The following is a 27,524-nucleotide window of genomic DNA, read 5'->3' as shown; positions in this document are numbered from 1 at the left end:
AAAATTAGGTATTTTATATTGTGTAAATACACTGTAAGGTATGCAAGAATAATATTTATATTTATGAATAATTTAATAATAATATTTTACAAAAGAAACAGTTGCCATTTACTGTGGAACACAAAAAAATGCATATAATGCAAACAAGACCTCAACAGATCAGTTCCATAATCTTTCAAACCAACATTTCTGTGGCTTCGGTTGTTACAGACAGCACTGATTGAGGCTCTAATCTCACTTCACAGGCGCTGCGCTCCTAAAATCACCGATTCTGTGGCATCTCGTGCTGCTCTTCCTGCAGTGTGCCGCCTTAGTTTGGAAAGGGCAAACTCACATTCGGATGAAGGTCAGCATGCAAATGAAACGTCTATCTGAAAAAGAAAGAGAATCTGAGAGAGCGAAGCTTTCACCATCCGTTTTTTCATGTCTTTTAACCTAATTTTATAATATCCAGAAACCAAACTTAAAAATTTCCAACTGGATACGAGCAAATAAACATTCAAAAAAGTAAAGTAACAATAATAAATGTTTTTTTTTTTAAACTTGTTTTAATTTTAAAAGGTTAATATTAAAGCCTAACATTTTGCATATGAAATAAAGTAATAAAACACCAATATGAAAAACATAAACAGACCGTTAATAACGTTTACAGTTTGAAAACAAACGATCACAAGCCCAAAGGCCGCCTTTGTTGAGCCGTTGATAAAGAAGCCACGCCCACAAATTGAGGCGCTACTTCTTTCGTTGACCAAAATCTGTGACCGACACGATTAAACTAGGCGGGAAACGTAAGTAGAACGCTGTTTCCGAATAAGAATTACAATTATATGCAATACAAAGACTATCCAATTAAAAATATTATAAGTATGATTTTCTCAACAAGAAAACATACCATATCGCAGCATCTGAGGCGAAATAGGGCTTGCCTGAGTTGCCTCTGAAAATAACCATACTATAGTCAACAGTGCCGAAGTTATCAGCAATAATCAATAGGTCTATGTATAAATGTATAAAAACTATTATTATGTTATAGATTTACCTTTATCTCAATTTGAGCAGATTCTTTGGCCATTTTCAAAATGTTAAACGTTAAAGACTTGTTTTTATGCAGTCTATGCTAAAGATATGCTATATATATATATTTGTTTTTAATGATGAGTATGTCTTTCTGACATTGTGGTGAAACTGTGCTACTAAATTGTACGGTCTCTCTGTTTATGAACTATCACATTGGATTCCACTTTCTTAGACAGAAGCTGGTTTCTTCAGCTCGACACGTTGAGCAGGTGGGTCGCGTTTGCAGCACCAGGTGAAAGATTGACGTTGATGCTCTTATAACTCAGGTAAGATGCTCTGAGGTCTGTTCTCCCATCTGTTGACGTTAAAAGGCCCGGGAAGGTCCATTTAGTAGTTTAATGGTGTCAAATCAAACTAATAAACGAGCTGTGACAAATGAAACAAGGTGCATTCTGAATCAAAGACACTGGCGAATCGATACATTATCACAACAGTGCAGGCCAAACTCATTCAGCACTGACATCTAGAGCTTGACTAGGGCCAAAAACTTGAATGCAACCACTTTGCTTTGTACGCTGTTGCATACTGAAATTTTTCCAAACTAAAATATGTGTTTGTGTACATTATATATATATATATATATATATATATATATATATATATATATATATATATATATATATATATAGTTGATGGGAATAGTATTCTTAAAATGCATTCCAAATGTAGAATAATTTGTAATATAACTATTCACGGTATTTTGACGTGCCCACGATAACAATATCATGCATATTCATAACCGTGATATATCGCATTAGCGAATACCAGCACAATTCTACTCCAATTTTACTTACGTTCCTAACTGAAATTTCAGTTTGAACTTCATTTATGTTATTCTATTGAATATAACGAGTTATTATAAACTATATTCTTTGTGAACTTTTAACTAGCATCACTTTAGTTAGTTGCGTTTTTACTTGAAGTAAAAGAAACAAAAAATAGAGATGTCCATCATAAATTGAACTTTGTGTGCTTTGTCCGAGATTTTTGTCGGGAGTACTTGAGTCAATTTTCTTTGAGGTAAAATGCTTTCATCCAAAAGCCCTGACATTTTTTTATTTTTACGCTTCAAATCATCTTATCTCGCTTTGGCAATTTGAAGCAACCAAAACAACCAACACGTTGTGCTCGCACACAATGCTTTCAAATTACACTTAACAAAAACAGTTTAAGTGGAGTGAGACGCACATCTATGACTCCAGCGACAAGGGCAGAAAAAGCGCCGCTTTTCTCTTTTTACACACTTCACCTCCTGAAAGGCAATTTGGAGATAAAGGTTGAAGCCGGAAGCCATGAAAGGCGTCTAACGCTAATCCTGCCTCACCCTGAGTCTGATCGAACTCAGAAAACCATCCGCAAATCTCTCGTTTCTTCCCTGAACCGTAAACAAATCCGCACGGTTCGCACAACGGAGGGCAGCTTTCTTTTTCTCGCGCTGGAAGTTCTCTGAAGTTAAAAGATGGTGCTGACAGATGGTGAAAGTTTTTTTAACTTTTGATGGCCGATAAGGTTACTTTATTTTGTTTGTTCAGGTTCCTGTGAAGCGTAGAGATGAGGCAAATCCGTGCCGGGATTATCTTCCACTTTCTCACCTCGCACAGGTGTGGAGAGCTGATATGGCCCAAAAACCCACATGCTCCCGATGCACCATGGGAAGAAGCGGGACAGCTGTGAGAGGGAAGCCACAGGTTTGCACAGACGATCAGACCATTTCCATTTCATACGAATGGGTGAAGAAAAAAATGAATCGCTTTAAAATATTACTCTGAAAAAGTCCTGCCTGAACTCTAAAAAATAAAAATTTGTAAATAAATGTGAACATTTTTAAAAATCCAATGTTCAAGGACATCGTAAAGTATTAGAAATGGGATGATTCAAATTAATTGTACGCCTCTAAACGCACATAAAACAGGATACAGGCATGTTTTAGACGTTTTTCACATTCTTTAGAGAAACAAAGGCTTCAGCCCTCAAAAACTGATGAATGGTAATGTAAAAAGAGAAAAGAGAGGAAGCATTTCTAGAACATGAATTAAAGGAGTCACGGATAAAAGCACTTTAGTCGAAAGTGCCATTGTTCAAAGACCAATCCACCACAACGAGCCTGCGAGCTCAGATAAACACAATTTCACTCTAGTCACTGCGATTAGCACACCGCTAATCGCTTCATTTCCTATGTCGCTATTGCCGGTAAACAAAAGGTCATAATTTAGTGGAATTAGACTTCCAGAAACGAATCCACTTGAACCTCTTTTGTTCTTAAGAACCCACAGAATACTGATAATGTGTTTTTAATCCCTCACCAAGTCTATTAAATTGTTTGGGTATTTAAAAACGTTCAAGCTTTCATAAATCGGCACAATTGCACAAAATACCGTTTTTTGGGAGGGGGAAATGAAGTACAACTTTCAGGATTATAAGAGAAACACGTTGCAATCACGTTTGTTGTTTGGGGAACCACATTAGAACTCGTGAAACAAAAGTTTGACAGACCAAAATCTGAGAGAGTGATATACCACAAAGACTGTGATCCTTTTATACTTTTCCTCTCATGTAAAAGCTCTTTTAACGTTCGAGTCTTTGCTTAGATGCAGCACTTACTGAATTCACGCGGGACTCTAGTTCAGAAAACAAAGAGCATCCTGAATTGTAGAACACAGTGGCATCATGGGAATATTCCAGGACATGTTCTCGACATAACTAGGTTGAGGACTAGAGTTTACATTGATTCTAGAGCTCCTGCGGAGCAGAGACACACTTAATAATAAAGGCCCGGTCTCAAATGTTGCTCTTAGTCATCTGAGGAGTGAGGAGTGAAGACTTAACACTTTGGTGATGTAATCCAGCAAAGACTGTTGGGTTGAAACCCACTGTGAAGTTCACTTCAGTGCTTTGCAAAAAAAGTGTGCACTTTGTGGCTAAAAAACTCCCTATTAAAATGTAAAATGATGAATGAGACACCCTACGGTCTTGTGTGCTTCATGAACACATGCAAACAGGAACACAAAGCAGCCTTTTGAGGCAAGACCAAAGTAATAAATATGAAATCTTAAGTCATTTTCAGGAATCTGTAATATTGCAGATCAGTATTTTCAGTATTTTCATACAACAACCGTACCGCTTTTTTCTCTCTAAAAGCAATAAATGTTTCCCAGTCGCACTCTGATTAACTTTGATTTTGGATGATACAGTTCAGTCTTTATTGTTTTCAATAAAAATGGCATCACATTCTTAACATTAAACAGAAAACTAAATTGTCACATTTACAATAAAGTGGAAATGTGGTTTAAGACAAAAAAAAAACAACAACAGCAACAACAAAAAAAACATGTACATTAGAATACATTAATAAGTATTAAAAAAACCAACAAAAAGAATAAAACACTAGGTTTTGACTTTACCCAAAACTGGGCTGAGAAAACTTTTTGTTGGATTGTTTTTAGCTACACATATTGGTCAATTACTGCTATTGGCCTATATTTGTAACTATCGGAGTTATTAGACATCGGCTGAATATTTAAACAGCTAATTATGTCCTATTAATCAAAAGGGAGGTGAAAAAGTGGGCCATTACAAAACTCATGCAGTGAATAAAACATCTCCGGTTTGTTAATTAATAGCACTTAATAATAATTATCACAGCTTGACTGTTATTTAAGCACCCTAAGTTAGCTAAATGTCAAAAAGATGCTGTAGAGAATAAAATAATTCAATTCCAATAGAAGTTATTTAAATGTAAGGGTGTTTAAAAAGGTGGCAGAAAGCACCTGGTAGAAGGTGGTAGAAGTACCAATTATCGGCGTCAGAAGAGGTTTTATTTAATCTGTATTAGCACATACATGTTGTATTGCGCATCTCTATAGTTATTTTCACAATGATGTGTATTTTTGTGCAACCAAGCTGCTGGTTTATAGCAACCATAATATAGATCGGTTTGTCTCCTGTCCTGAGTGAAAACTTCCTGCAGGGAACTTCCTTGGTGAAATCATTTAATGTAAAAACAGTGATCCACTACCTAATGCAATTATAGATGTAACTTAAAATCATTTTGAGATAAAATTAAGGCAGCATTATAGTCGATGTGATTAACTGTGCAAGCCACCTTGATTGATTGGATTAGAGCAAGGTCTTGTTCATACCCAAAGGTAAAATTTCAGCCGGGTTACTTTTAACTCAGCCATTTCGTTTTTTCTGAGTAAACACACCATGTTTTTTTTACAGATAAAAAGAAACCAAGCAACTCTCAGTAATAAGAGAGGCTAAAAAAAAATAACAACAACTATGGAGGTTAGATTAAAACCTTGCATTCCATGTAAATGTACAAAAATCTCTTTCTCTTGGCTTATCTTAAGAAGTAAGGGAAAACTGGTCTTGTTCAATGGGTTTTTCAACCCATGCTCCAAGTCCTGCTTTGTAGAAAGCTTTGAAGAGAGTCTGTTTGGCTGCGTGATACTCCACTGCCGCTTGTTTTGCCTCGTGGTAGGAGCCTGGCCGAGATCCTCGGATCCGCAGAGTCTCACTGAGCTGAGAGAGGTAGAAGGATATTTGCTTTTTAATATACCAACAACCCTCTACAAACACCTTAGCAATTGAATCGCCACTGGCTAGTACATTTTTTAGTTTACTCGCCAGACTGATATGGGTGAAAAATACATTTTTTCGTATTGAACCATTTGGTACGAGGCTTTCGGTTCAGTTCAGTATGCATTACAAACCAAATTATTTGTTGGACTAATCCTACTACATTTGGAAAATAAAAAGCTTAAAGTGTGTGAAATATAATGTTCTCAGTGCCACTGCACTCAAACAAGGCAGCCTAAAAGGACGTATCGAACCGAACTGAATTCGAATTCAGTTTACTGAATTTTGTAAACTGTTACCCCCCTTTTTGGTCATTCAGTATTAACTGAATAATAAATAATACTACAAATTCTACTAATAAGAACAATATAAAAACACTAAGAAATAAAGGGTTACTGGATTCAGGAATATTAATCAGGTTGTATGCAAAAAAAGGGTCAATAATAGGTGAGCAACAGCCAATGAGATTGCTGTTTGAACGTTAGCTCCGCCTACTACCAGAGAACCCGACTGAGAGTTCTTAAAGCTGAAGAATTCCAAAGGAACTCCGTCATTTTGGCAGGAAAATACAAGAAACAATATCATTTACATGTACCGTGTCAATTCTGCATGTTATGTACAGTAAGTCTCTCTCGCTCTCTCTCTTTGCGTGTGCGTGAGACAAAGCCATGGCTTCACACGAGAGTTGTGCGGTGCACATCCATTGAGATTAACTGAGAAATAGCACAGAACGCTTGACGGACAGTGAAACTTTAAATCATGCAGTCAGTGTGTTAGGTGAGTGAAAATATATCTGTGCTATACTTACACTTTTATAGCCTCCAACTCACACATTGGTGAGTAAATTCTGAGAATTTATTACCCAGAGTGAAGATTTAGTCGCATATGTGAGTGATTTACTCGCAATGTGGAGGGTTGAATAAGTTACCATACTTGCTAAAAAGTCAACCTTGATTCTTGAGATTCATCCATGAACTATCATCCACCTTTACAGAAATGCTTTACCTTGGCATGTAGACAGACCCAGCGGCTGTAGAGGGCTTGTTTACAAAGCTGAGACGGTCTTCCGAGATCATCTTTTCCTGTGGTGGCATTAATGATCTCCAACCCCTGATCTCCGACTGTCCAGTTGACGCTGAAGTTGGGAGCTTTCCCAGGTTGCCTTGCTTCTGCGTTACTGATACCTGCAGAGAAAGGAGAAAACAGACATGGTTGGGCAAAGAGCTGAGAAAACCGATACAATCAATCATTTATTTGAGATGTTTTACCACTAAGAAGAGGTCTGTTGAGGGCGAATGGCTTGGGCAGATCGTCCATGTCGGCGATGCGCTGGTACATGGCTCTGGAAAGATGGTCGGCATGATACAGACTTCCCAAAATTAAACTAGAGAAATAGATGGGTTCTGTAAAATAACTCAGAAGAGACCCCTGCACTCCAATGACGTTCCATCTACAAAAGGAGAAAGAAAACCACAGATGTTTTTAAAAAGTACAGGTGTGCCCCCTGCGGACATACAGCACGATACTTATGCCACAGTATCATGAAGGAATAAAACAACATCCTGATGTCAAAAGGGTGCACTCACACAGTCATATTTACGGCAACCACTGAAATGATCGGAAAAATAACACCTGCGGTCTATAATCTCAATCACTGTGATTTCCTCAGCCTTCAGAGGGATTTTTTTTCCAAAGGTGATGCATCAGATCTGAGCTTTCAAAAAGCCTTAGCTCACAGCTGGATGATAACGACTGTGTTTAACTGGAGTGTATTTCTTGGCATCCAATGCAAGGCATACGGATGTGTTTGCGGCAGTATGGCTTCCCTCAGCAGGCGGCTGTTTTTTAGAGACCAAAATCAGAGCCCTAATCAGGGGCCCAATGCCCCTGCTCCAGGGAGCCCCCCGCTCTGGAGAGAGCTGAAGTGATTGGGGTTTCAGAGCCAAGACGACAGCCAATCAGCTGCTTTTTGAGTGCCACTGGATGCAGGCAACGGAATGCTAACGACACTCATTAAAGTTGTGGGGAGGGGGCTTAAGAAAAGAGTAAGATGGTCATAGGAAGCATCCGACATCGAGCAGATAAAGGAGAGGTGTCACCACAGAAGTGTGCCACCTGATGTTAGCAGGCTTTTTTTTTCCTCAAAAAAAGAAAAATTAATCATTAAAGCCAAATCGTTTCCAAAAAAAAAAAGGCGAAGCAAAGAGGGAAAAAAAATGCTCTTTTATTCAGTTTATGGTCACCCCTATTTACAATCAGAATTTTTGCGAAAAACAAATTTGGATTCGAAAATACATCGTAATGCATCAAACAAATGTCCTTCAATGGAATTGAAATGGGTTACAAACTTACAAATATCTGCTTTAGGGAAAATGTATTTTTAAAGAGGCATGAGAAAACAAATATTCTATGAAAACAATATTTTTAATCATACCTGGCAATCTTGTCACTACACGACATGGTTAGGAGTCGTTCTCCCTGCAACACTCCATCCCAGGTCTGAATGGTGTTACTCGTACGGACAGGTATTGTACCTTCTCCAGATTCAATCTTGGTTCGCAGTTGTCCGCGAGCCTTGCGGTTTGGATGTCGGTCGCCCTGGTCTAGAAAGAGCGAGTTGAATTGAATTTACTACTTTTTAAAAACTGGTCCATATTTTGTTGTGGCATACAACAACAAAATGAGCAAATCCATCCATCCGTCATAATTTACATACCCTCGGCACCAGCCTCATGAGGGGAGAAGATCCGGGCGTCTCCGCAGGGCGATGTGCTGATATACAGATGGAACTGAATATCGTCTTTTAGCCGGTAGCCATGTTCACTACACCATCTGAATATGGATTTCTCATGTTCCTCAGTGCTGTCGCTAAAGACAAAACACACACACTTGTGAGATCTATGATGTCAACAGAGACCATTAAGAGGGCTTTGAAATGTCTCTAATTGAAAATAGGTCCTTGGCCTGACACCCATGTCATTAAATCTGTCATTTATTATTTCACAGCAAATAAAGGTTGTGTCTAATTGATTACACACACACATCCATGTCTATATAATTTCATGCTAATCGGCATCTGAGAAATTGATCCAAAAATAATCGTCCATATCCACAGGCTAGTGTGAATGAGTGGACATTTTTTAATGATCAAAATTAAAGGATGATTAGAGAGTATTGTTACACAAACAATATTACATATTTTATTATTATTGTTATTATAAATATATAATTTATAGATTTATTTTATAAGTATATTTGGTTAATAATTTAATTCAAATTTTAACCGCAATAACATTAAGATATGATATACTAGCATGGAAATTATACATTACTGTCAATTTGACATTAATGGTGTTCCTCAGGGATCTGTTCTCGGGTCTCTAGTTTTCATCATTTACTTCTGTTAGGTCACATCATCCGTCAACATGGCTTTAACTTTAATTTTCATGCAGATGACACACAACTAAACACCTGAAAACATATATGATCTGGTTGTGCTTTTTGTGTTCTCTACATTGTGTAAATGTATGCCTTTATTTCTTCTGTCACGGTGAATAATGAATGATAGTTACGCTTCCTTGAGTTTTTAGAAAGCACTATATAAAAAAACATTATTATTATAATTTAGAATGATTACAAATATATAATTCCAAATGTAAGCTAAATATGTATATGTGTTTCACCTGAGGAAGTATTCCATCTGACTGTACAGGTATCTGATGAGGGAGCGACGTGCAATGATCTCAGCATGGCAGTCGTTAAGGGCCAGTCCTCGATCACTCATGTACTCTCCATTTATACACTTGGTTCCTGTGGTGACGCAAATCACCTGAGCATCCTTCACATCTGTACCTGATAAAAAAAAAAAATTCATTCAGCCATATAGGACATGTTCAACATTCCAGTCATAAGCTTGCATTGTGCTTACCGGTTGTCATGACAACACCTGCAAGGACTTTCCGCCGTGCGTGTGGAGATGTGAAGTTATCCGTCAGCTCACTGAACTTTTCAACAACTAAATGGGAGACGGCATCTGCGAGGACCTGTAGAACCCACAACCATAACTGTACAAAATGCTGTTTTATAACAAAGTTCGGGAGGAACAGTCGCAGTTCATTAACCTGATTAACACAAGTGGAGACCAATCAGTAATCAAACTCATGACAAGGTATAAATAACAGCAGAACATATCTCTGTTCATTGACAGTTTTCAGCATCCCTCCTCCACCCCATTTCTCCTCACTTATAGATCCATCTACTCTTACCACAACCGGGGGGAGTACTCTGGGTTCGGGCCACATCCCGAGCTCGGAGCCCTCCACCCGGACAGCACGCCAAATACGCATAAACTTACGGTATTAATATACGTAGATGTGAACTCGTGAACACCTGAATGACATGCAAGCACTGTATAAAGCTAAACAGCAAGAATTCAACTGCTATAAGACTACAGCATTACGGAATAAACTCCAAGGACACATTCAATTTATGCTTTTGAAAATAGAACATGTATCCATTTGAAAATGGCAGACAAAATGGCAAATGCTTGAACACAAAAGAAATGAACTGCTTGAGTGACAGACCTTTTTACTGAAAGATCTCTTTAGACAGAGAGGTGAGAGCGATGTGTTTTCCTGTTTGAGGAGTGCTTCTGTATCTGATTTTAATTAAGATTCTGTTTATTCTCTTCGGTTGTTATCAAGGGGGAATGGGAGGGATTATGAACAGGATTAACTAATGTGTAAATAATGCCGTGTACACTGGCGCACCGATTAAAAGTTTAATGCTTGAGTTCATTTGAAATCCAGCTGAAACGTTCGCGTGTAGGTTCTGATTTAATTAAAACTGTTAAATGAAGACTGGCAGAAGCTTTATAAAGGACAAATGATGGTTAAGTAAAGCTACCGAAGCATGGCATTTAAATCGCATTAAAATTGCTTTTTCAAATATCAAGCTTGATAAAATGCAAGACAGAAGTCCTATGTATGGGGTCGTAGTGAATTAATTTATAGCGTAATCAGTTACGTTCATCGTAGTCTAAACTTAGCCCACCATGAGGTAATTTTGACCAAACAATGATCACTTACACAATGGCACCCAATGTTAACATTCTGGGGAAGAGATTGAAACCATAGAGGGGGAAAAATTGATGGGGTACACATTTCTCACCTGAGGAAGGTGTAGCTGAAGTCCCTCTCTTGGGATTGGCTGCCGGGATGGTGTCTGGTCCAGTTGCATGTTAAAAAGGCCTGACAGAGCGGCTTGGGCTGCCCTCGCTTTCGCCAGCTTTTTATTCCGTCCAGAACCTTGGAACATCTGTGTATCTACAGTCACTGCCATTATAAAGTTCTTGGCATGGCTTTCACCGCTCTCAGCCACAAACTCATACTTCAGTCCAGGCCGAAGCTCATTTAGGATCATCACAGCGTTTTTGCCACTGCCTGTAGGGGGCATTGTGAATGCAGGGGGTACTGGGAGAGCAGGACGTGACCGGTTGATGTTTTTCAGCGCCACGGGCAAAGGGTATTCGTTTAAGGAGCAGAGAGACCCATTGCTGCCAAGACTCAAGTAGAAGGTGTCATCAGGCGGTGCGGGCGTCTCAAATCCGTTAAATAGCATGTCTGGGAAATCTGCTTGATCTGAAGTGAAGTCTGCGTTAACGGTCAGCGTGCGGCCCATCGCGAGATGAGCTTCGGACGCATTGGGAAACTGAACGAAAGAGCGCAGAGCTTTTTCGGCCGCATTCAGTTTGGCTTTCTTCTTCGTTGGGCCTGAGCCCTCAAATAACTGTCCGTTAACCTCAACGGTCATGACGAACACGGGTGCATGTACCGGCCCCGTCTGAGACAGGAGCTTGTACTGCAGTCCTGGCTTGATTTCGTTCAGTTGCATGAGAGCATTTTTTGGCAAGACTGGCCCTTGGGGTTTCCTGCGCTTCTTGGGCCGGAATTTGGAATGCCCGTGGCCTTTGTTGCCCTCCTCCAGAGGGCGTTTCCTGCTCAATCCCCGAGCATTTCCATTGGTTAAGTGAGGCCCCTCCCCCAGCGCTTCTTTGGAGAAGAGGTTGTCCAGGTTGCGGTTTTCTTTAACGTCCATGCTACACGAACCTGTGATGTCCAGAGAGAGTAACTTACAATGCCTTCCACGCAGGACCTTGTAAATGTAAAATTTAGAGATTCTTTCATCTCTCTTTGTAACTGGATTGAATGATACCATCCTAAAAGCAGATTTAATCTAAAATAGTAAAATAATATAAATATGGTTTAAAAATATGAATATTGCTTTCAAAAGATTTTTTTTTAATATAACACTTAGATTGAGGGCAAATTGCTTTTTTAACATTAAAAAATTAAAAAATATAAATTGTACACCAAACTTGCAGGACATTAACATTTTCATTATTTAGATATTTATAGAATTTTCCTAGTAATCCAGATTTTTTCTCCCCCAAATATATGTTTTTATTATATTACTAAATACATTAAGGGTCATTGTTGACCCTTACTAAAGAACAACTGCAATCTACCAAAACAAAGGACATCATATCAACCAGTTTCCAAAGCAGATGGAAATGAGTGTAAATTCTCATTTATAACATCCTGCAGTAAAAGCTTGACAAGTTACTCTATTTGGTGATCAGGGGAAAAAAAAGTTAAAAGAGAGAGAACAGACAGACAAAAACAACTGATATTCTGTAGACAGTGCTACCAGAAAATCAATCTCAGATGTCAATTTGGGACAATTTTGTCAATAGGTTCTTCCCAAATTCTGATTGGGAAGATCTGCATGTTTGGAGGTGATGTGCATTCATGGAAATGTGAGTCTGAGATGCACTGGTATAACTATAAAGTGTAAACGTGTTTTCCACAGCATTTATCTTGCCTTCCTTCTACATTGAACCTATATCCGCAAACATGCAACTTCTAGACACGCACTGAACATAAATGAATGTCCTGAGACAGCAATTTGTACTGAGGTTGTTGTACAGTCTCATCAAGATCCATCACACAATGTTTTAGCCAGACTAGCCTTGGAAAGTGGAGCAGACACAACTCTCGTCGTCCTTCTCCAGAAGGAGTTTCAGGATCTTCGATGGAATATGTACAAGTAGCAACACAAACCTGTGATGTCCAGAGAAAGTAACTTCGGTCCAAGAATTTTAAAAGTTCATTCATCTCTCTGTAACTGCCAACATACAGCGCCTTTGGGCTCCTGGACCTTTCCCGATCCTATCCTCCTCTCTCTTCCCCACTTTCCTGGCTACATACTGTCCGATCTCAATAAAGACAATAAAAAAAAAGCCAATACAATAAGTGATTCATCTCAAAAGTTCAGTCTATCCTCCTGAACTTTCTAACTATTGAACACATGACCACCCACAGCTACTGTAATTTAGTTTCCTAAATACGTTCCTTGTTCCTGTGGTTCCTAGTTCCACCAAAAAGCACATTTTCGCCAAGAGTTCTTTGAACTATTCCTCCAGTGCAAAAGCCCCTATATATCACAAAAAGTTGACTTCAAACATTGGCAAACATTCAGTAACAGATTTAAAGAAAGGCCTTCGTCATTGAAACGAACGACACAGAACATAACCTGCAAGCTGAAATAATGCTTGAAAACTCCACACAGGTGTTGCGTTTGGAGCGGGAGAGTTTATAATCCTCACCAGACTGAATCATCACACTCCAATTTCAGAGTTGTCAACAACCTTCACTTTTCCTCTGCGCTGCCCGTCTACAAATCGTCCTCCTGGGCACGGTGTTAACTTCCTGACCATGCCCCCTTATAGACTTCTGAGGAAACTGTGGATTGTGCACTAGCTCGAAGGCAACAAGCGAGTGGAAAACACGTGACAGGATCTCACTGATAAGATGGAAAAAAGCAGAAGAGAGCAGAATTCGAGGGCTGTCACTATTAATGCACATCTGCTATTCTGTTGCAGATTCTCGGATTCTTTTAGAGCTTTCAGGTCCCCTCGTTTTTAATCATCTTTAACAGTTAAACGCAAAAAAATGACAATGACACTGCTAATAATAATGTGACACTGCAGTTTTTGGAGTATACAGGCTATCACATCAGCAACAAAACAATACATATGTAGAATTTGTTAAGGAAGTAAGGAACCAATATTAAAATGGCTTAGCTTTGTACCTAACGCACGCACACAAAACAAAAAAAAACGATAAAACACTCACTCATGTGTTTTTCTTCATTCACTTCCAGACTGCAGAACTTCTGCTGCCCCCTGGGCCGCCCACCGGCTCCTATTGCAGAGAAACCAAGGGAAGGACATTTAAAATTCATCTCCAATCATGATTTCTGCTTACTGAAGTCATCTGTTCCCACTTACACCCTCCGCCTGCTCCCTTAATGAGGCTAATTAACCAGCTTTAATGACGGGAGACAACTAATGTGCAGGTGCAATTATTGCCCAATTAAATGCTAACATTCCCCTAATGAATCAGTGAAAGAGACAGACAGATCATCACGCTTTGAGAAAACAGTCACTTTTAGCACTCAAGCCTCAGCTCGAGTGAGAACCGACAAAACTTTAGAGGAATTAAACGTCTGTTGGGGAGGAGCACGTCTTTTAATTGAACCCAGTACCTGAATATACTTAAAAACGGTGGTCATGCCAGTTAGAAACGGCATTAAAAATATATATTTCTTTCTCGTGCTTTGCCACACCTCTGTAGCAACATATTTTGGAACCAATATTGGCAGAAACAAAATAACTGAATCCAAAGGCAGGGAGATATGGAAGCGTCCATACGTAAAGGCTTGAACGAGGACAGGGCCGTCAAGACGAGACTTTGAAGGGGCTGAGTGAAGTGGATACAGTTGATAAGAGACTCCATGATAAACAAGCCTGAGAAGCTCGATAAATCACCAAAGCTATTAAAGTGAGTGACGCACGCAGGCACTTCAACAGAAGCTTTTTAAAGCCGATATACTGACGCTCTAGACATAAACACCATTTTATTTCCTGTCATCGCAACTTTTCAATCTTTCCGAAATGTCCCATTTGATGCCGGACTGAGCTGAGAAAATGTCTTGGGTGAATAAACATGAAATCTAAATTCCTTCCCTCTTAGAAACCATTATGAATGCAAGGAGTGGAAAATAAGGTGTCGGGAGCTGGATAAAATCACATATTCTGCATGCGAAATCGGTCCACGTTTCACTCGGAGATAAGTGCACCTGCTCGTTGATGGCGATCACCGATTGATGTTGACGACGCTACAATGCCATAAAAGAAGGGTTAGCCATGTCAAACCCTCGTGAAAATGAAAGCCGTGGGATAATAGGAGGCATTTCTCACAGTGTGACGCCTAGCACATTAGTGAGCGGAATTGATAAATTGGCCAACACCACTCACCATTCGACATCTGCTTTTAGAAACGAGAACAAGCACACAGATCAACCTCATGGGATTGTTTCCATCTTATACTAATTGACTTTTTTACCTGACAGCAGTTTTTCTGTGCATTTTCTACTACTTTTGACCATAAAACTGAACTTTTGGCTTGAACTCTTAATCCTCGCCGTTCTTAAAGTTACAAAAATAAAAACACTTGGCTCTCTTAACGGAGCATCGGAGATGTCAGCTATCAGCTCAAGGCATTTCTAAGTTGAAATGACATCACAGACACTGTTAGCGTGTCGGAAACTGCATTTGGGGCTTTAAAACAGCACGGGACGGTGCATTAAACGCCCCTCTTGTTCAGCACCATGGAAAGCTGCGAGCTAAGAAAGATGAATTCAGGACCACGGAGAGCAGACGGCTTAGAATGCACAGCGGGTATTTCTGAGTGAAGGGTAGATGTACGATCATAAGACGCAGCCTGAACGCGAGCAATAGCTCAGCTCTACGACCCTCCAGCTCATCAGGAAACACTGCAGGAGTGAGAGAGACCAAAGGGAGAGCTGAAGAAATGCAGAAAGAGATCTGGACAGAGAAACGTGTGTGTGGAGTGCATGTGCTGTGCAGATAGAAAAAGACACTTGGCCTGATTCTTTCTAAGTGTCAGCAAAAGTAAAGAAACCACCTTTCGGTGTCAGCCTATAAGGTATTACGTTCCACAAGTACTACATGTTTTCTTGGATTAAAGGAAAGCGCAACTAACAGGGCTTTCGTCGAACAGAAATGCAAACTCATTCTTGCATTCATCCTACCTCAAACATTGCTCTGTTTTAAAGAGATAGTTCCCCCAAAAATGAACATTCTGTCATTAATTACTCACTGTCATGTCGTTCCAAACCCGTAAAACCTTCGTTCATCTTCAGAACACAAATTAAAATATATTTGATGAAATCCGAGAGCTTTGTGACCCTCCCTAGACAGAAACGCAATTGACATGGTCAAGACCAGGAACAGTAGTAAAAACATTGTTAAAATAGTCCATGTGTTATGTAATGTTAAGAAGCTACGAGAATACTTTTTGTGCGCAAAGAAAACAACAATACTTCATTCAACTTTATTCAATTATTTGTTCTTTTCCTTGTCAGTCTTCAAAGCACATTCATAAGAGTACCAAGCCTCATGGACTATTTTAATGATGTCTTTACTACCTTTTTTGGCCTTAGACGTGTCAGTTGTGTTGCTCTCTATGGAGGGTCAGAAAGCTCTCGGATTTCAGGATTTACGGCTTTGGAACGACATGATGTTGAGTAATTAACAACAGAATGTTTATTTTTGGGTGAACTATACCTTTAAGATCTCGATCTGTCCAACAGAAGCTCAACCAATGGTGTGAGTTTGGGGGCGTGGCTTTCTGTTGGACTGACCAATAAAGAAAATAATAGTGTTCAGAAAACCTGTTTGGTCACACTAGTGAGACTGAAATTACGTGTTTCCAATCATTTTTACTGACCAAGGGTGACTGAACATTTCTATAGACATTTTGAAGTCTTAGAAAAGGGTTTCATTTAACTTTTAAAGAGCAGTTTTATGGCCAGGGCTTTTTTAAAAAAATAAAATGCATAAAATGAGTCCTGTCAAATTATTAATTGCGATTAATAGCATCCAAAATATTTCTTTTTTTAATTTACGTAATATAAGTATGTGCTGTGTGTGTGTGTGTGTGTGTGTGTATATATATATATATTTTTTTTATGTATATATAAATACACACACGTACAATATATATTTAGAAAATATTGACATGTATTTACGTGTATATATTTATATTCATATAATTTATATATAAATATATTTAATAATATTTAAACATAACATATTTTTCTTAAATATATAAACATGCATGTATGTGTATTAATATACACATAATAAATATACACAGTACACACATATACATATACACACATATATTATGTAAGCAAAAACTTTTATTTTGGATGCAATTCATCGTTTCACCGCACTAATAAATATCAATTTTGAAAACATTGACAGGATCCACTTTTACAGGTTTTAAATGCATGAGAACTCAACCAACACAACATATAACTAATATAACATTTTTTATAAATACACAAGATATTCTGCCTACCTTCATTCATTGTCTTGTTGATGATCCCTGTGGGGGGAAAAAAACAGATAAACATAGAAATAGATAGTGTCAGACCAATACATCCTATTTACATGTCATAATATTAGTTATACATACAGTAATATAAAAACAACTAGTTCTGCTTTATTTGTGAGCCCAGTTTTGTAAATGTGTCAGGGTCTCTGCTAACAGCCAGTCACAGGTTTTAGCATCAGAGTTGATCAAATAAAGCTCGCTATCTTTCAGACAATTAGCAGCTGCCAGTATCGCCATGTCTTCACCGCAGGACCTGTAAAATCTTTATGACAGCATTCGTTTAGTGTCGACTCCGTAGGGACTCGGCGGGCAGCGGCAGGGCTGCGTGTCAATTCGTAAAGCCAATCAAGCGATTTCATCATTTAACACTCATGAACTGAAACACACACACACACACACAACAGCAGTGTGATAGAGAGAGCTAGAAAAATGGACTCATGCTCCGAAATTTTTTCCTATTAAGTTTGTACCGAGTCTAAATTCCCCCCCCCCCCCCCCCTTTCAGTGGGAGTCAATGGAGTCCAGTGTTGTGTTTTATATTGGACCCCATTGACTTAAAGCAGATAAAACTGTTCAAACGATCTTCTTTTGGGTCCTGCAGAAGAAAGTCAGTCATACAGGAGCGACAAACAACACCACTTTTTATTTTGGTTTAAACTAGAAGCGAACTTGAAAAGTGTGTGAAAAGCAGGCATTATTCCTATCACATGAAGGGGCAAACACAGGTGCCACTGAAGCTACGGGTCGAGCACAGGTGCGACAGATAACACACTTTATCAGCAGAGCTCCAGACCACACCACATGCCACAGAGACGGATCTATCGCCGAGTCCATCAGAGCGAGAGCGGGTGAAAGTGAGAGGAGGAGACAGGTGGGCTGGACACGGCTGGTCAAACCTGAACCGCTTCAGCTAATGCCCAATTTATTCCCCCCTCCAGTAGATTAAACTCACAGTCCGTCCCTCAGCACTTCACTCCACTACACTTGGTCTGGAGGAAATGGGTTTCTTTATCTCCATGTTTGAGCATGAGAGACGATGGCACAGGGTGGGGAACGCTTAAGTAACCATGTTTATCTCATTTACTCTGCCCCATTTCTGTTCAAAATTCAATATTTTCAAGCAGGCATCCAAAAAGAAATAATTTGGCATTTTTGGTGTGTGAATATTTTCACCCAGCTGATGCCAGAAAGTTTCTAATCCTTGCTCGGGGATTATTTACCACCGCAGACTTATTCCTAGACAGCAGTCAACTGAAAAGAAAGAAAGAAGGAAAAAAATACATAAAAAAAGCTGTTTTCTCAACAAAATATTAAAAATAGTTTTAGTAAAGATATGTGTGTGTGTTTATATATATATATATATATATATATATATATATATATATATACACACACAATAAATAGAGTTTTAATAATATATATAAAACTGAGTATTTTTTTCAGAAAAAAACATTTTTTTTATTTATAATACGTTTATTAATCGAATTATTTTTTAGAATTACAAAATAAATGTATACTAAACACAATATATAAATATTTTACTATATACAACAAATATAAACTTGTATCTTATTGAATCTTATCAATTCAATTTGCCTTTAGAAAAAAAAATAATAATAATCTAATAAACTAAGAATTACTGAAATATGAAATTTCCACATTTTGTCATAACCAGGCTTTGTTTTCTACTAATTTAGTCATGAACAGAATTATTACGGCTGTATAAAGTAATCAATCTCAAATAAAAATATGACTAACTTATTATTATAAGCCATTATTAGAATACTAATAATAAATATTAATATTTAATAATACTAATCCTAAAATATAGAGTTGTTATTTATATACTTATAATTGTATTATATATTATTATATGTACATTTATTATTATGATTTACACTGCTTAACAACACTTTTATCAGCTAGAAAGCTGTAAAATGAGTTCCTGGACCACAGAGGCTGGCCACTGGAAGAGGATTGTGGGAAGAAAGGCGAGAGAAGGGTTGTATTATATTTGAACAGTTGCTTATCAAGATCTCCGTCCAGGAATCTTAAAGAGACTGTGAGCTACAAACGAGCAGAGAAGCATCAGGAATCTGCATTCAAAGGTCATCTGTTGACTAAACGATCTGTTATCTCGTGGCTGTGGCCGCGGTGAGAGAGATTAGCGGCCGCTCTAATGAGACGGATTCAACTTCACACATGAGGAGCTGTCTGAATTGAACCTGCTATCTGCTGCCTTCAGCGCCCACAGCACACGCGCCGTACCAACCTTGAGTCACACAGGAAAAGAACGCTGATAGATGGAAATAACGGAGGAACTAGTACAGTGTGTACAGTCTGAGACCTGATACTGTCACTGACAGCAACAACAGCTTTCTCCGCTTCAGACACGCTTTTGTCTTTTCCTTTAGAATTTCACTTTTCTCATTCTAGTAGATTATCAAAGAGATTTTTTTATTAATAAACAAAAGGCATTTATAAATTAAATGTATAATTCATTTTATTAATATATATATCTATAAATAGAAAATAAATACAATTAAACGCATTTACATTAAAAATGTATTTTTATTAAGTCAGGAGGTAAATAATAAAATTTTCAATTCAAATTAAAAACTGCCTTTTTTATTAATTTTATTATTACATTTATTTAAAAGAAATTCATCACAAAGAAATTAAATACATTTAAATTAACATTAAACATTTAAATTAAATATAATTTTGTTAAATTAAAATGTAAATAAATTTCTTACACAAAGACAAATTGACTTCTTGACTGAATTGAATTTACTTTAATTTAATATGCATTGTCATGGCAGTTGAAACCAAGTTTTATTTGCATTGTTACTGATCCTGATATAAAGTGTCAGAAATAAAATTAACAAGCACAACACAAAACAGAAATCAAGTACACTCAACTCTAAATGTTATGTTTGCTGCGCATTATTAACAAAAGAAAAACTCTTTTTAGGATTACATCATTTATATATAGACTCTTACAAATAAAGGTGCTTCAAGATGCCATAGAAGAACCTTTCTGTCTAAATGGTTCCATAAAGAACCTTAAACATTTCTGTTTGACAAAAGGTTCTTGTGCTGAAAGAAGGTTCTTCAGATTTTAAAAAGTTATGAAAGAGATGCTTCTGTAAAGAACCTTTGACAGAATGGTTCTTTGTGGAACCAAAAGTTTCAAAATTCCGAAACATTTTTTTTAGGTTTCCCAGTATTGTAAACCTTGATGAACTCTATTAATGGCATTGATAAATCACAAATAACAACAATCAAATCAAAACGAGAAAAACAAGTGGCAAAAAAAAAAAAAACGTCAACAAACATTTGTGAGTCCATGTTCACGAGTAAACGTCCACACAAATGAACTTTGATCCAGAGCGACTCAAAAGTGTGGAAAGAAAAAGGGTTTACCTTTGCGTTCGGATCGTTTCTTGCGTCTTCTCTTGAACCTCCTGCGAACGAGGCAGTAATACTCGCCCATGCTTGGAGAGCAGCTCTGACTCTGAGCCATAGCGCCGTACACTAACCGTGAACACATCTCGCGCTCTGAAGTCACCTCGGACACGAGCGAGGGAGCGAGAGAGAGGGAGGGGTGGATCCCTCGTGTTTCTGAAACAGCTTCGCCTCTTTCTTCAGTCAAATGCTTACAGAACAGCATTTAACTGACAGTTAGCAACACAACTCAACACTAATAGCTATTGTTGACCACTCTTATCATTAATAGTCACCTTTTTACTACATTAAAGTTAACTACAAGTCATTTAAATCAATCAAACCTCTCAAAGTAAGATTAAGTATTAAATGTGATTTGAATTTTATTTTTTATAATTAGAGCACCATGGTATCAACATGCAACTAAACTATTATTTTTATTAATTGTTGACTATTTATTCAGTTGAAAGAAAATGAGTTCAATTTCATTTAAAATACTTAAGGAGTGTATTTAATTTAATGTACTTAATTTGACTGACATTATAAACATTAAGACGGATATCTGTTGTTCACCAATTCTTCCTATTAGTCACTTTTTAAATCAGTTGAGATCAAATTTTATTTAAATGAATTAAAATCCTCACTTTAATATAATTAAATATATACAAATTCATTTTAGATGACATTAGTTTCATTATATTAAAATATAAACAGATTATATTTATTTATGTATTATAAATTGTAAAATAAATTCAATAAAATGCGTTCATTAAAATTAAATACATAATTTACAAAATAAAAAAATAAAATATTTTTTAAACTATTAAATCAAAATGTAAATTTTTATTTATTTCATCATTTACCTCATAATTAAATTACAATTGCATTTATTTTAATTAAATTGATTATAAAATAAATACAAATTAATTCGACACCATTTTTCATTACATATACAGTTAAATTAAATTAAATGAATATTATATTTAAGTTGAAATATTTTTTGTTCAATTAAAATGCAAATAAATATGATTTATTTTAACAAATAAATGATAAATTAACTACTTTTAAATAATTATATATATACATATATATATATATATATATATATATATATATATATACACATACATATACATACATATATATATATGTATATATGTATATATATATATATATATGTATATATGTATATATATATATATATATATATATATATATATATATATATATGTATATGTATATATATATATATATATGTATATGTATATATATATATATATATATATATATATATATATATATATATATATATATATATATATATATATATATTTGGTATTGAATTTATACATTTTATTATAAAATATAAACTTTTATATAAAGTTTCAAAACATTATATTTGACCAGAAATGATATTTGAGAGAACAAGTCCTCTTAAGTAGACACTACATAGCGACCTCCTTTTTCACACACACTTCACCTCTCAATCACACATGGCTTCAGTCCAATAAATCACTCCACAAAACTTAAACACAAAAAAGTGTTCTTAGACTAAATCCGAAGGCTCTTGCAATTTCAGTTACATAAATCAGTTTCTGATGTGTACATGTCAACAAAGCGCATTGAAAACTCCACACACAGAATCATTTTGAGGCAAAAGGAAAGCAAGAGGTGAAGTCAGAGTACACACAAACCTCTGCCTCCCTCTGCTGGACATTCAGGACAACTTCATCACAATTACTGTGCCATCACCAATGTTAATAATCAGTCATCTGAGCAGCAGATTAATATTCAATATAAAAATCAAGCTATATATGTGAAACCCACCTTTCAGGGAGATTTGAGACCTGTAACAAAAGAACAGAGATCTCAGAGATATCATATTTACAGCAGACACCAGACAATCAGATCAGTGAAACATCTTCAGTGTATATGACAGATCTTGTAAAGGACCAAACCTGCAATTAATCAATAAAATAAATAACTATAAGAACAACAACAACAAAAGAGATACTAAATGAACATAGTACAATATATATATATATATATATATATATATATATATATATATATATATATATATATATATTTGTAATCACATTTAGGTATTTTAGTTTATTGCCATGTTTTGCATTCTCTTAATTATCCCATTTAAGCATTTAATTTATAAAATATAGAAATACAACAAAAAAATTAAACAAATTTAAATAAAAAGATAATAAGTTGAAGTAATACAAAATACGGAAAAAAACTAACATAAACATTTTAGTTTATTCTCATATTTTCCATTCCTTTATTTAATTATCCTATTTATGCATTTAATTTATAAATGATGGGGAAAATTTTTTAATAATAATAATCTAAATAATAAAGTAATACAAAATATGAAAATTAACTAAAAGCATCAATAGAACATTTATTCCCATATTTTGAATACATTTATTTATTAACTATCCTAAACATTTAATTAATAAATTATGGAAAAACAAAATTAAAAAAAAGTAAAATGATAAAGGCAATAAGTGAAGTGATACAAAATATGAAAATAAACTAACATTAAACAAAACATTTGTAGATTTTAGTTTTATCACATATTTTCCTTCCTTTATTTAGTAATTATCCTATTTATGCATTTAATTTATAAATTATGGAAAAACAAATGTTAAGTTCATTCCCATAATTTGTATTAATTAATTGATTAATTATTCTATACATTTAAATTTAAAAATTGGGGGAAAATAATAATAAATATAGCTGCAAGCAGCGATGGCGGGCTCAAGCCGTCAGTGCAACACCACCCCGGTGGCATCGGGAAAACTGTGCCCAGCGGGCATAAGCATTTACAGTAACCCTCTGGCAATCAAATTTTAAGGGATATGGCAGTTAAAGGGTTAATCCGGTTATGCCTGTTTTTGTTTTGTTTTTTTACTTTATTTTTCTTTTCTCTGTGCCGGATTGCTGATGTCTTTTACCCGGGCATAGATGTCCGTCCATCAATTACGAACATTCATCCGCAAATGTCAGAGCGGTCGCGAGCGCGGATGGGAGAATGGCGCATGTTTTATTTTTTTTGAGCTACTGGGATGGTGCCCCCTCTGGGAGTTGGTGCCCTACGAAGACTGCGTATTCTGCATATAGGGAGCGGCGGTACTATCTGGAAAATATATTCCTCAAACCATCATACAAGAGGAGGTGATGCTAGTACTTCAAGAATCTCTCAAACCTATCTGTTCATAAAGCCTATATATAAAGTCTTAATATAGTATTCCACAATATGTTGTGCTATTCTAATATTATTGTGGTTTTTTACTGACATTGTTATTTGCTGTTATTTTTTGTTTTAATATTGTTACTGTTGTTTACTTGTTGTACGGTGACCCTTGAGTGGTTTGAAAGGCGCCTTAAATAAAATGCATTATTATTATTATTATTATTATTAGCTGTACACTTGATAAAAAAATTAAATATAAACTTATGCAATTGTATATATATATATATATATATATATATATATATATATATATATATATATATATATAGTGTACAGTTTTCTTTTATTGCATCTTGAAATAAATGTTTCTGAGTTCTGTGTTTATTTTTATTTTTTTTATTTTTTATTTTTTATTTTTTTTTTAGGAAGATTACAGCCTTTAATCTCCTCAAAATAAATGTGCATATAAACCATGAACAATTTAATTATAGCTGTATTTATAAAATGCTTACTAATGACTATTAATTTTGGGAGTAGGCTAGCAACAGTTGATGTTGAGGCCTAAGATATTTTTTAAGCTGTAATGATGAAAAAACAACAACAACAACACAAAATTGCTTTTTTTTCTGCTGGTGATTAAAGAGATGATTAAGTCTCCCTCTCTCTCTCTCTCTCTCTCTCTCTCTCTGACACCAAGCCCATCCCCTCTCCCACACATTCACACAAACTCAGCACACACACTTAACACACACACACTTAACACACAAACACACACACACACATACACATTACCCAGAGGGACAGAGTGACATCAGATGTATGGTAGTTTTTTAATTTTCTATCATCCATATAGTGTTGTATAGTCATGAAACTATGCATATTTCCTCAGCATGACTTCTATGTGTACATTTTGTTGAAGTGTTTAGAAGCTGCACTTTAAAAAATAAAAGACATTTACTGGTTACTTTTTTACTGTTATTTCAAAAAATCACCATGACAAAACCATTCAAGCTATCCAAAATTAATTCGCAGCTGTTCTGTAAGATAAATTCTTTAAACAGTGGTAAAAGAGGATGTGGTGCTGATCCTTCAAGAGTCACTCCAAACTTATCTGTCCATAAAGCCTATAAAGAATTATTCTTAATACACAGTATTACAGAATACTTCAGCATATTATTCTAATTAAGTGAGGGTCATTTTATCAGTAAAATACATATTATTTTTCTTTGAAAGATTTCTATAAATGATTTAAATCATACTTGTTTCTACAATAATTATTTAAAAGTAATCATATAGCGCCATCTGGTGGCCATTATTGGTACTAAGAATTGCAAGCTTGATTTATATGTTATGATAGTTTAAATTTTAAGCTGGCTCTTGAAAATGATAAAGCTATGAAACTTGCTGTGCTTCTTTCAAATGATGACTTCTACGTATATAAAAAATTATGAAGAGTTGGAATGAAGAATGTTAAAGATATAGTAAAATAACTATTGTATTTTTTTATGTTACTTTAATAAATCGGTATGGCCACACCATTTAAGGTATCCTAAACCCATTCGCAATTTAACATCTTCAGTATATTGGCATCATGTTGAAAAAGTTTGGTGTGAACTACTTGTGTCTTCTTGGAGGAGTATGATTCATTTACAGGCTGATTTGATCATAAATCCACAATAAAATTTCTGAGTTCTGTATCAATCTGTGTTGTTGTTTGTTTATTTTCATTTTTTTATTTTTCATAGGAAGATAACTGACCCTTTACTCTCCTTTTTAATAAATGTGCTTATAAACCAAGATCAAGCTATTTATAGCTGTATTTATAAGCTGCTTATTAATGACTATTTAAGTTGGGACAAGACTTTATAAAGCATGAACTGACTATTTACTAATGAGTGCAGTTATTATAAAGTGTTACCAATGCATTTACTAATGTTAACAAATTAGACATTATTTTACAGTGTTATAAAATCCTTTAATGACTTATAAGCATTTGTTAAAGTTCTGCTTGCATTACAGCTTAGTCTTGATCTGTGTACTGAACAGTTTTACTGTTACATCCATGAGATTATGTAAATTAAGATAAATGTCATGTCACAGGATGGAATAGGTCAGTATCAAATGAGATTGAAATTATTATTTGCAGCACAAATAAGTATTTTTAGAATTTTGTTTTTAATTCCTGAAACTGTCAGAAAAGGATAAGGCCTAAGAGATTTCTTAAGCTGCAATGAAAACAGCAATGTTAGCAAAAGCAACAAAAAATAACAATTTAAAATACATTTTTTTTCTGGTGATTAAAGAGATGATTAAGTCTCTCTCTCTCTCTCTCTCTCTCTCTCTCTCTTTCTCTCTCTCATTGTGTCTGCCACTCAGCTCATGCCCATCCCCCACTTACAGACACACACACACACACTCAGTCATCACACATACATTGCTCAAACAGAGGGACAGAGTGAGTTGAGATGTCTGACAGTTTTTTTATTTTCTTTTAGTCATACAGTGTTGTAAAGTCATGAAACTATGCATATGTCCTCAGAATGATTTGATCTCTGTATGATTTTTTTTTTAAGTGTTTGGAAGCTGCAATTTAAAAATACAAGACAATTAATGATTCCCTTTTTACTGTCATTTCAAAAAATCACCACGACAAAACCGTTCAAGCTAACCAAAATCCGTTCGCAATTTAAGTTCCTCAATGTTTTTTCAACATGTAGACAAAGTTTGGTGAGTATAGTGAACATTTCCTGTGAGGAGTATGCATTAAATCAGAGCTCAATTTAAATATTCAAATCAAAATAGCCGACTTCCTGTTGGTCGTAGCTGATGACTGTGAATTAGAAAGTTGTCCGTCTTGAAAAGAACAATTTATGTACCAAGTTTGGTGTCTGTAGCTAAAACTAACCCCCCCACTTTTGACAAAAGGTGGCGCTATAGAGTGCCTCCTTCACGCCCTTTTAAAAGCTTTTGCCATTGTCTAGCTATCACTAATACTGATATGTGTTTTGAGTTTCATGTAAATCTGAGCTTGTTGTCTGCCTTAAACTCACCACAACAGAACATTCAAGTTTGACACGTTGCCATGGCAACACTATACCAGATATCAATATCCCCACAACAGATTTACATCGGCCGTGTTTTGTCATTATTCTGATGAAGTTTTAAGTAAATAGAGTAAAAATAAGATGCTGAATTCAAAGCATTTGGAAAATGACACACTTCCTGCTGCCAGTTGGTGGCGCTATAATGTTGACTCTTAATAGTCACATATATACGATCAGTATCATACAACGAACAAACCAATGAAGTTTGATCAAATTCAGGAAATGTATGTGGATGTTATTAGACATTTCCTGTTTCTCATTTCTCGCCATAATTTCAACGCCTCGCCACGGGCAAACCGTTCGAGATATCAAAAATCCCCTCGCAATTTTCCATCCCCAATGTCTTGAGATCATGTTGACCGAGTTTGGTGGCAATCAAGTAAAAGACCTATGACAAGTATATCAAATTCCAGAGCATGCTTTTTATAAACAGCCCTAAATAGCTGACTTCCTGTTGGGCGGAGCCTATGACATAGAGTGCGAAAGTTGTTCGGCTCAATGAGATCTATAAGTGTACTGAGTTTCATATAAATACATGAAAGTGTGTGTGAGCTATGG

General features: G+C 35.9%; 1 protein-coding gene and 1 long non-coding RNA gene across 5 annotated transcripts; one reads left to right on the top strand and one right to left on the bottom strand.

Annotated features, from left to right (window-relative positions):
- The first annotated feature begins 663 nt into the window (after positions 1-663).
- On the top strand, positions 664-4,088 carry LOC113040190 (uncharacterized). Its single transcript, XR_003275162.1, has 3 exons — positions 664-788; positions 1,250-1,343; positions 2,610-4,088. It is a non-coding gene; the product is annotated as an uncharacterized LOC113040190 (long non-coding RNA).
- A 155-nt stretch (positions 4,089-4,243) lies between these two features.
- LOC113040187 (double-stranded RNA-specific editase 1-like) lies at positions 4,244-21,039 on the bottom strand. Of its 4 annotated transcripts, none has more exons than XM_026198492.1 (11): positions 20,631-21,039; positions 17,169-17,195; positions 13,854-13,922; positions 10,828-11,765; positions 9,587-9,701; positions 9,342-9,510; positions 8,375-8,526; positions 8,093-8,261; positions 6,927-7,108; positions 6,664-6,842; positions 4,244-5,601 (listed from the first exon to the last, which is right to left on the bottom strand). In XM_026198492.1, the coding sequence occupies exons 1-11, from the start codon at positions 20,875-20,877 to the stop codon at positions 5,425-5,427; spliced, it is 2,424 nt and encodes an 807-aa protein (XP_026054277.1). In that variant the 5' UTR covers positions 20,878-21,039; the 3' UTR covers positions 4,244-5,424. The 4 variants fall into 4 exon arrangements, with proteins under 4 accessions (XP_026054277.1, XP_026054278.1, XP_026054279.1 ...); XM_026198493.1 differs by lacking the exon at positions 20,631-21,039 and adding an exon at positions 13,325-13,521 and having other exon boundaries at positions 5,425-5,601; positions 17,169-17,686; XM_026198494.1 differs by lacking the exon at positions 20,631-21,039 and having other exon boundaries at positions 5,425-5,601; positions 10,828-11,812; positions 17,169-17,686.
- Positions 21,040-27,524: the final 6,485 nt, after the last annotated feature.

This window comes from Carassius auratus, chromosome 22 (genome assembly GCF_003368295.1).
Source record: "Carassius auratus strain Wakin chromosome 22, ASM336829v1, whole genome shotgun sequence".
NCBI lineage: Eukaryota > Metazoa > Chordata > Actinopteri > Cypriniformes > Cyprinidae > Carassius > Carassius auratus.
This window is presented reverse-complemented; position numbering and strand designations above follow the sequence as displayed.

Coding starts and splice junctions, on each gene's coding strand:
- LOC113040187 (XM_026198492.1), bottom strand. CDS start 20,877: ATGCTGTTCTGTAAGCATTTGACTGAAGAAAGAGGCGAAGCTGTTTCA. Junction 17,196..20,630: donor GAAACGATCCGAACGCAAAG/GTAAACCCTTTT, acceptor TTCCCCCCACAG/GGATCATCAACAAGACAATG. Junction 11,766..13,853: donor GAATGAAGAAAAACACATGA/GTGAGTGTTTTA, acceptor TGGACATCACAG/GTTCGTGTAGCATGGACGTT.